At 46.9% G+C, this 10,083-nt stretch overlaps 1 protein-coding gene across 1 annotated transcript; it reads left to right on the top strand.

Moving 5' to 3' along the window:
• Positions 1 to 987: 987 nt before the first annotated feature.
• On the top strand, positions 988 to 8,738 carry Qtrt1 (queuine tRNA-ribosyltransferase catalytic subunit 1). The gene is made up of 10 exons (XM_076871331.1): positions 988 to 1,235; positions 1,472 to 1,540; positions 1,650 to 1,788; positions 3,787 to 3,865; positions 3,967 to 4,082; positions 7,560 to 7,698; positions 7,951 to 8,026; positions 8,163 to 8,272; positions 8,345 to 8,432; positions 8,516 to 8,738. The coding sequence occupies exons 1-10, from the start codon at positions 993 to 995 to the stop codon at positions 8,666 to 8,668; spliced, it is 1,212 nt and encodes a 403-aa protein (XP_076727446.1). The 5' UTR covers positions 988 to 992; the 3' UTR covers positions 8,669 to 8,738.
• The last annotated feature ends 1,345 nt before the right edge of the window (positions 8,739 to 10,083 follow it).

Here is a 10,083-nt window from a genome sequence, read left to right as displayed (position 1 = left end):
TAAAAAGCGGAGGAGGATGTAGCTCACTGGTTAAGAGCCCCTGGGTTCAATCCCCAGTAAACCCCTCCTCCGCCAAACAAACAACAACAATACCACCAAAACAAAACAAAACAAAACAAAACAAAACTAGGATTCTTCCTTTATTGAAGGAACTAATGTTTACTGAGCTCTTACTGTGTGCTAGGCCTGGATCTAAGTTATTGAGACAAAGGAGTGAGGAGATAAAAAATATAGGAGCCAGACATTGGGTAAAGAGTTATAGTATAACTGTCCTTCTCATTATATATGTGTGTGTTATGTGTGTATCTGTATTCCTCCCCCTGCCCCTCCCCCCCCCCGTATTGAAGCGAAGGACACTTTACCACTGAACTACATCTCCAGCATTTTAAAAATTTTACACACACACACACACACACACACACACACGTTGGCTTTTTTGGGGGGGTGGGGTGGGGGGAGGCAGGCTGGTATTGAACCCGGGGGTGCTTTATCACTGAGCAACAACTCCATCCTATGTATGTATGTAAGTATTTATCTATTTTAGGGTCTTGCTAAGTGGCTGAGGGTTTCACCAAATTGCTGAGAGTCTGGCTGAACTGTTTATCCTGGGCTCGAACTCATAACCCTCCTGCCTCAGCCTCCAGCGTTGCTGGGACTAGAGGTGTGCACCAGACGACCGGATCCTCAATCTGTACAAGGCCCTTAAGCCGAATTTGGCTACATTTCGTGCAGGACAATATTACGGCACTGAGAGGCTTTGATTGTAGAGAGAAAAGTCTCCCGAATGGAATTTGAACCTAGAAAAATTTAATTCTTTGCATTAGAGCGCTCCAGGAGGGAGCGTTCAGGAATCCTGCTAAGACGCGCTCAGACTTCGGTTGCCATGGTTCCCTGACACTCTCCGGGTTTCTCCATCTCTGAGCGTCACGTGATCGTAGCAAATATGGCGCCGCCCACCAGGTTCCACGTCCCACGTGGTTCCGGTAGTCAAGATGGCGGGAGCAGCTACCCCGGTTTCCCTGGAGGCGACTCCGCGAATCATGCGTCTGGTGGCCGAATGCAGTCGCTCCAGGGCTCGGGCGGGCGAACTGCGGCTGCCGCATGGACCGGTGGCCACTCCAGTGTTCATGCCAGTGGGCACTCAGGCCACCATGAAGGGTATCACAGCCGAGCAGCTGGACGCCCTGGGCTGCCGCATCTGCTTAGGCAACACCTATCATCTGGGTTTGAGACCGGTTGGTGAACTGTGCTCTGGGAGGGCTGTGGGGAGCGTTGGGGTGGTGGTGAGGCCTCAAGGTCTGGGCATGACTCCAAAAGTCAATCGATAACGGTGTATTGAGTACCTCGGGTCGCCCAGGCCTTGTGCTGGTCTTGGGAGAGCTGCGGGGATTGAAGCTGGTAGCTCTGTCCCCATTACGGGCCCCTAGAACGTGCTCACCCAGTAACCTGGTACTTTCTTCTCTCACTTCAGGGCCCTGAGCTGATCAAGAAAGCCGAAGGTCTCCACGGCTTCATGAATTGGCCCCACAATCTGCTGACAGTGAGTGGAGTGGGGTTGGGGTTGGGAGCCCACTAAATGTCTTAGCTTCTCTGTGGTGAGGAGGCCGCCGTCTCCACACCATGACAGCTCTGGGTGGGGTGCCCTCCAGGACAGTGGTGGCTTCCAGATGGTGTCCCTAGTGTCCCTGTCTGAGGTGACAGAGGAGGGCGTCCGCTTTCGCTCCCCCTATGATGGTGATGAGACCCTTTTGAGCCCGGAGAAGTCCGTGGAAATTCAGAACGCACTGGGTGAGTGGAACCTCTAGAACTGCCCCTTTAAGTCTGTAGGGGATGGAAGTCAGGAGGGTCATGCCCCTTAGGCATTGTGTGGTTTTGGGGGAAATCACTCCCCCTCCCTGCAACTTATTGCAACTCAAATATGGTAGCGCTCTTTTGGTAGGATCATTGACAAGAATAAATGAAGTAATGTCGGTAAATCTCTTAGAACAGTGCCTGATTGTAATAACTTTTATTATCATCATTGCTATTATTTCTCAATAACCAATTACCTAGACAAATATCTTTTGAAATCCTAGTGGCGAAAAGAGGAGATACCAGAGGCTTCTGACCCCTTGATTGCATCAGTATCCTCAATTCTTTTTTTTTTTCCCCCATGCTTTTATTTTGTTTATTTACTTTTTTTATGTGGTGCTGAGGATTGAACCCAGTGCCTTACATATGTGGTACTGAGCCACAATCCCAGCTCTATCCTCAGTTCTTTCATAAGGACAATTCGTATTTGTCAATCTTTCTTTTTTTCTCTCTTTGTATTTCTTATGGTGTTGGGGGTGGAATTCAGAGCTTTGGGCATGCCAGGCATGTACTGTACCACAGAGCTACACTCCCAACCCTAAATCATGTGTATTTTATGCTGGGTTTGATGATGAAGTGATAGTTATGAAGCAGTGTTTTCACTGGAGAAGAGGTGTCTCTAAAGAAGATCCAAGGATCCCCTGAGAGAAAGGATAATTGGACTTAGGACAATGGGGTTCTTGGCTTAACTGATGGAAAAGAATTTCACCCTGCACCAGAGACATAGAGGTTGATTTAGGAAAGTAGGTACACATTCAAGGTAGAATGCCAGTAATCTCAAGAGAGAGGCCTTTTGGGATAAAGCAAGGAATACACATTCAAAATAGAACGTGGGCCATCTTGAAAGCTTTTAAAGTAAAGTGGGTGAGGGGTGGGTATAGGAAGGTTTGTAGGAACAATATCAATCTGGTGATCTCAAGATGACTCATTGTGGTCTGCATAATCTCAGAATCCTCAGGCTATGTACATAGCACTGAGAAGTCTCTTAAATTGTAGGATTCTCAAATATCATTTCTCTCTTTACTTAATTCATTTATGAGGGGAGTTTAATTAACAGTACACAGGCAGATTTACAAATTCCCAGGAATTTGGGAGTAATAGGCCTGAGAAAGAGGCTGTCTTAGGGAGTGTTAGGCCTAGAAAAGTATGCAGGTTTTTTTTTTTTTTGGTACTGAGGATTGAACCCAAGGCCACTTAACCTCTGAGCTACTTGCCCAGCCCTTTGTATTGTTTATTTTGAGACAGGATCTCACTGAGTTGCATATGACTTCACTAAGTTGCTGAGATTGACCTCAAACTAACTTTCTCCCCCCTGCCACATTTTTTTTTATTAGTGCATTATGAAATATGTTGGTTTCAAACTTTCAATCCTCCTGCCTCAGTTTCCTGAGTCACTGGTATTATAGTCATGCACCATAAATTTAAATTTTATTTCCTTGTCCCTCTTTATGCCTCCTTTCTTTTTATTTTTGTACTGGGGATTGAACCTAATAGTACTCTCCTACTGAGCTCCATCCCCAGACTTTTTTATTTTATATTTTGAGCTAAGGTCTCACTAAATTGCTCAGGCTGGCTTTGAACTTGGTAATCCTCTTGCCCTAGCCTCCTGGATTACTAGGACTACAGTTGTGCACCACTATGCCTGGTTTCCTTTCTATCTTTTTTTTTTTTTTTTGGTGTTGGGGGATTGAACCTAGGGCCTTATGCATTCGAGACAAGCACTCTACCAACTGAGTTATATCCCTAGCCCTCTACCTATTTCTTATTCCTTTTATTCTACATCAGTATGAGGTAGGACGAATGGTGTGTCATCTAATTATAATAAGCTGAGGGGAACTTGGAAAAATCTTTTGGATTCTTCTTGTCTTCAGAGGTAAGACATGTCTTTCCTTCAGGTATAAATTAGGCCCAGTGACTTGCCCTGTCTTACCTCAGGCTCAGACATCATCATGCAGCTAGACGACGTGGTCAGCAGCACTGTGACAGGTCCACGTGTGGAAGAAGCCATGTACAGGTGCGTGTGCATGTGTGTCTTGGAGGGGCCCTGGGTCCTACAGCCCTGCCTTGCTACCCTTTTTCAGGCCCCTAGGGCTCGTGACCAGAGCCCTCTTACAGGTCAATCCGCTGGCTGGACCGGTGCATTGCAGCCCATCGGCAACCGGACAAGCAGAACCTGTTCGCCATCATCCAGGGTGGGCTGGATGCGGATCTGCGGGCCACTTGCCTTGAAGGTAGAACCACATGCTGGCAGGACCAGGGCTTGTCCCTTGCTGAGGCCCTCACACAGGCCTGGCATACAGTGCTGCTCCTGCAGTGATTGTTAATGGGTCAAAGGGTGTTCTGGGTAGAAGGAGCAAGGCAAAGACCCTGAGGCAGCATGCAATAGAATGTATTTGAGAATGGGAGTAATTCCAGTAGCTAATGGAGTTTGGGTATTCATCAGGCATCAAGCCAAATGCTAGTCAGAGATTGACCTTTTGAGTCTTCATAACGATACTGTAAGATAAAGCCTGCCAGGCCTCCAAGGATACTGATGCGAAAACTGAGATAGAGACCTATAAGTATATGTCACTTGTTTGAGGCCTCACAGCTTGGATATTTTAGAGCTGAGATTTGGACCCAGGCTTTGGGCAGAACTTACAACATTAACTGCTCTAGTGTGTTGCTGCTGCCTGAGATAGTAGGATACATGGGGTCAGGAGTCAGGGGCTAGGCTTGGGGCATTGCTCAATGGTGGAGACCTGGGGACACTGAGGTGCTGGGAAAGTGCTGAGCAGGAGGGTGGCCAGAGCCAAGGGACATCATAGAAAAATTTACAGCGGGGGAGGGTAGGGAATTGGAGACCCATTGGGAGGCTGGAGGACTTGCTCAAGGAAAAAATGATAAGATTGTGACCATGGAGTTAAAGTCAGGGGCAGAGAGGAAGGTGAGCAAAGTCAGTGAGGTGTTCTGAGCAAACTTCTGGGCATTCATTTCTGTCCATCTGTATCCCTTGATCTTTTGCCTTGTGGCTGTGTGCTCCTGGGCCAGCATTTCCATCTCTCTGAGCCTCTCTTCCTCTGTAAAATGGAAACTGAATCCTAGTTATCTTGGAGTAAAGGTGAGGATTGAATGGGAAAGTCTGTTCAAATTGTCCTACCTATTAGCAAGTGCTGAAGAGGTCATTGTTGTCCTCAGACCTCCTCTTCCCCCATTCCTGGTCCAGTAAGTCTTTTGAACAGAGACCCACAGTGAGAGATTCAGCTCATGTCATGGTTCAGTGTGTATGGATGTTTATGAAAATGGAAACCAAGCCTTTCTGAAAGCATTACTTTTATACACCTGATGCTTTCTGGTATTTTCTGTTCTCTTTCATTAAAAAATGAAAAACTAAAAACAGGGCTGAGGTCTGGGGTTGTAGCTTAGTGGTTGAGCACTTATCTCACATCCTTGTACATATTTAAAAAAATAAATAAAGGAAACAAGGATATTATGTCCATCTTCAACTAAAAAAAATATTAAAAAGAAAAAACAACAGGGCTGATATCCCTTAAACAAATTCGTTTCTTGGCCACCTGTAGCTTGACAAGCACCAAAGTGCTCAAAGTGTTGTTCCAAGGCTCACCTGCAGCAGAACATCTAGTCATATGCAGCCTTTTGGGCCCCTCTCCCATTCCTGGCCTCAGCAATTTAGTGAGGCTCTAAATGGGTCAGTAACTTAGTAAGACCCTGTCTCATACCCTGGGTATGTGGCTCAGTGGTGAAACGCCCCTGGGTTCAATCCCCAGTACCAAAAAAAAGGGAAGAAAAGAAACCCGGCTCCAGATAGCACCTGCTTCATCAATAGTATGGCCTCACTAGGTTGAACTGGGTAGTTTGGGTCTGAGACATGCATGGGCTTGGAGGCCAGTTGGAGGTAATATCCAGTTTCTGGCATATACAGCCTGGGCTAATGGTTTAAGCTGTGAAGGCTTAGTTTCCTCATCGGTCAATGATGAGTTGATTGATGCTATTTTTGCACCTCCTTTCCCTTGGGTTCTATAACTGTAGACTTAACCAATCATGGTCTGAAAATATGTGGGAAAAAAAATTTGCATCTGAGTCAGGTGCAGTGGTGCATGCCTATAAACCCAAGAACACTCAGGTGGTGAAAGCAGGAAGCTTATAAGCCTCAGTAATTTAGTGAGACCCTCAGCAACTTAGCAAGACTTTCTGAAAACAAAACAAAACTGGTACATAGCTCCATGGTAAAATGTTCTTGGGTTCAATTCCTGGTACCCCTCAGCCCCAAATTTTATCAGTACTAAACATTACAGATATTTTTCTTTGCATTATTTCCTACAGAATGCCATATAACAACAAGTACATAGCATTTATATTGTATTAGGCATTATAAGTCATCTAGAGAGGGCTGGGCATGGTGGTACGTGCTTCTAATCCCAGCAGCTTGGGAGGCTGAGGTAGGAGATCACTAGTTCAATGCCAGCATCAACAACTTAGTGAGGTCCTAAGTAACTTTTTTTTTTTTTTTTTAAAAGAAAGAGTGAGAGAGAGGAGAGAGAGGGAGAGAGAAATTTTTTTTAATATTTATTTTTTAGTATTTAGCGGACACAACATCTTTGTCTGTATGTGGTGCTGAGGATCGAACCCGGGCCGCACGCATGCCAGGCGAGCGCGCTACCGCTTGAGCCACATCCCCAGCCCCGGTCCTAAGTAACTTCGTGAGGTCCTAAGTAACTTAGTGAGACCCTGTCTCAAAATAAACGATAAAAAGGGCTGGGGGTGTGGCTCTGTTAGGCCTCTCTGGGTTCAATCCCTGGTACCAAAATAAAGAAATAAAGTCTATAAGAGGATGTACATAGGTTCTATGCAAGTAGTATACCATTTTATATGAGGGATTTTAGCATCCTTGGGTTATGGTATCCACAGGACCCCTGTGGAACCAAACCTTTGTAGAAACTGAGGGATAACAGGTCACTAAACATTAGTCATTCTAGATGTTCAAGACCCAATTCTAAAATCTAGCATGCTTTGGAATTTGCCATTCATTTGGTGGCCTTCCAGAATTTATGTGTTTTAAATTGTAGAAATGTTACAAGGTTTGATGCCAGGATCTTGCTCAGCATATGGAATGTTTACATATTCTCAAATCTAGAAAATTCTGAACTTCTAAACTCATCTGACTCCAAAAGTTTCAGCAATGGAAGTGTGGGTCATGGGCTTCTCCTGAGAATTAAGTAGAGGGTCTTGCATGTAGGGCACTCAGAGTCAGCATCCACAGACAGATTCCTTTCCTCCTGTGTTATATCTCCCCTTCCTTCTCTCTGTCTTATGGATATCTGGACAAGCTCTTTCCTGGGGACAAGGATATGAGGTACATTTCCTTTTTGTCTGGTCACCCCTTACCTTACCCTATTCTTCAGCTCAATGATAGGGTTATACCATCATAACTTGAAAACATTGTAAGTTGAAATTTATTTAATACATTTGCTTTAGTGAACATTGTAGCTCAGCTTAGGCAACCTTAAATGTGCTCAGGACATGTGTGTTAGCCTAAGGTTGGGTAAAATCATTTGACAAAAAGTCTGTCTTTACATGATGTTCTCATGTTATTTATTGAATACAGCCCTGAAGGTAGAAAACATGATATTGTATGTGTATGCTTTTGCATCTTTGTAAATGGAAAATTCAGAAATCATTGTAAATTGAGGAACCATCTGTACCCTCAGAGATGACCAAAAGAGACGTGCCAGGCTTTGCCATCGGAGGCCTGAGTGGTGGTGAGAGCAAGGCCCAGTTTTGGAAGATGGTGGCACTGAGCACCTCCAGGCTGCCTAAGGACAAGCCCCGCTACCTGATGGGCGTTGGGTATGTTGGGGTGAGAGGAGACAGAACTTTGCCTATGGGGAGCAGATTCCTGAGCACCCTTTCCCTCGCATGTAGAAGACATGGGGGAAGGATACAGCCCTGCTGTGGGGGAACTAAGGAGGACATGACTGCCCCCAGGGAATGGTTTTGAGACAATGTGGCCCAGCTAGGGGTGGGATAGGGGCCTGGGAAGCCCATGTAAGGGCTTCAGGCTCTCTCTTACTCCCTCCATGGCTGCCCCCCTACCCCCAGCTATGCTACCGATTTGGTGGTCTGCGTGGCTCTTGGATGTGACATGTTCGACTGTGTTTATCCCACAAGGACAGCGGTGAGGCCCTGGGCAGGGAGCTGTCAGATGGGCAGGGTACTGGCAGGGAGGGAGATGGGGGAAGAAGGAAGCGGGAGAGGGACCAGAAGGATTCAGACCTTGTGACCTGCCCTCCACTGCCATTCTTGGTCCCCAGCGCTTTGGCTCTGCCCTGGTGCCCACAGGCAACCTGCAGTTGAAGAAGAAGCAGTATGAGAAGGACTTTGGCCCCATAGACCCCGAGTGCACCTGCCCCACTTGCAAGAAGTAGGTGATGTAGTTGGGGGCTGGAGGTGGGGAAAGCTGGGCTCTGCTCAGCCACCCCCTGCTGACCTACAGGCACAGCCGGGCCTTCCTGCACGCTCTACTCCACAGCGACAACACAGCCGCCCTGCACCACCTCACTGTCCACAATATTGCCTACCAGGTGGGCCTATACCTGGGGGTGGGTAAGGGCAGGGGGAGGTCTCCTGGGTGCCCCTGGCCCATGCTGATGCTCCCTTCCTGCAGCTGCAGCTGATGAGTGCCATGCGCACTAGTATCGTGGAGAAGCGCTTCCCTGACTTCGTAAGGAACTTCATGAGCACCATGTATGGGGACCACACCCTTTGTCCCACCTGGGCCACTGAAGCCCTGGCCTCTGTGGGAATAACACTGGGCTGACCTGGCCAAGGGAAATGGAGGTTGGGGCTGGAAGATACTGAAGGATTTTTTAAGCTTTTAAAAATTCTAACGTAGTGTGTGTCTGTTTTCTTTTGGGGAGGTGGCCTGTCCCCATTACCTTCCCAGTCTGAACATTACTGCAGTTGGATGTCTACCCCTGCCACTGAGAGTAAGAAGTGACCACATTGGCTCAGTGGTAGTGACCATGCTTAGCATGCAGGAATCCCTGGGTTCCGTCCCCAGCAGTGCAAGGGGGAGGGGGGAAAAAAAAGGAACCATGGCAGCAGCTGGTAACTGGAAACCACTTGGCACAGCCCAGCATGTAGGATGTGGTCTCAGGGTGGGAGCTACATCCTTTTTCCTGTGGCCTAGGCTTCCTAACTACTCTGGAGGTGATCACTCTTGTCCGTCTGTTGACAGGTAAAGAAACAGGCCCAGGGAGAGGAAATAGCTTACCTAAGGTCACCGTCAAGGAAATGGCAGTTTGATTCTGCTTTTTGTCTTCACTCTTATTTATTTATTTATTTATTTGGAGATGGACACAATAGCTTTTTTTATTTTTATGTGGTGCTGAGGAGCTATAGCCCCAGCCTTTGACTCTTTTTGAAGGCGGGGGGTACCGGGGATTGAACCTAGGGGTACTTAACCACTGGGCCACCTCCCCAGCCCTTTTTTATATTTTATTTAGAGACAGGGTCTTATTGAGTTGCTAAGTGCCTCACTGAGTTGCTGAGGCTGGCTTTGAACTCGAAATCCTCCTGCCTCAGCCTCCCGAGCTGCTGGGATTACAGATGCGTGCCGTGGCACCTGACTAGTCTTTTTTTTTTTTTTTTTAAGAGACAGAGAGAGAGAGAGAGAATTTTAATATTTGTTTTTTAGTTTTTCGGCGGACACAACATCTTTGTTTTGTATGTGGTGCTGAGGATCGAACCCCGGCTGCACGCATGCCAGGCGAGCGTGCTACCACTTGAGCCACATCCCCAGCCCCACCTGGCTAGTCTTGACTCTTAATTCAACTGAGGGCCTCACATGTCAGGCAAGTGCTGCACCCCTGAGCTACATCCCCAGCACTGCCCTTTTAAATTATATTTTGAGACAGGATCTCACTAACTTGTTTAGGCTGCTTAGAACTTGTAGTTCTCCCGTCTCAGCCTTCCAAGTAGCTAGGATTATAGGCATGTGCCACCATACCTGGCTTTTAGTTTCAGTTGACATGTGGCACAGTGTAGCTGTCAGTAAATGATGTGATAATACATGTGATCTAACATTTTTACGCTATGGCATGTTTTCTTTTCTGGGGGCCATCCTGGGAATGGAACCTAGGGCCTCTGGCAAGCTAGGCGCATACACACACACTATCACTAAGCTGCTAAGCTGTCATTCCCTGTGTCACTGTTTTAAAGTGTTGTCATGTT

This window comes from Callospermophilus lateralis, chromosome 1 (assembly GCF_048772815.1).
Source record: "Callospermophilus lateralis isolate mCalLat2 chromosome 1, mCalLat2.hap1, whole genome shotgun sequence".
In the NCBI taxonomy this organism is placed as follows: domain Eukaryota; kingdom Metazoa; phylum Chordata; class Mammalia; order Rodentia; family Sciuridae; genus Callospermophilus; species Callospermophilus lateralis.
Note: the sequence above shows the minus strand (reverse complement) of the source record. Positions and strands in the feature narration are given on the sequence as shown.

Coding starts and splice junctions, on each gene's coding strand:
- Qtrt1 (XM_076871331.1), top strand. CDS start 993: ATGGCGGGAGCAGCTACCCCGGTTTCCCTGGAGGCGACTCCGCGAATC. Junction 1,236..1,471: donor ATCATCTGGGTTTGAGACCG/GTTGGTGAACTG, acceptor CTCTCACTTCAG/GGCCCTGAGCTGATCAAGAA. Junction 1,541..1,649: donor GGCCCCACAATCTGCTGACA/GTGAGTGGAGTG, acceptor GGTGCCCTCCAG/GACAGTGGTGGCTTCCAGAT.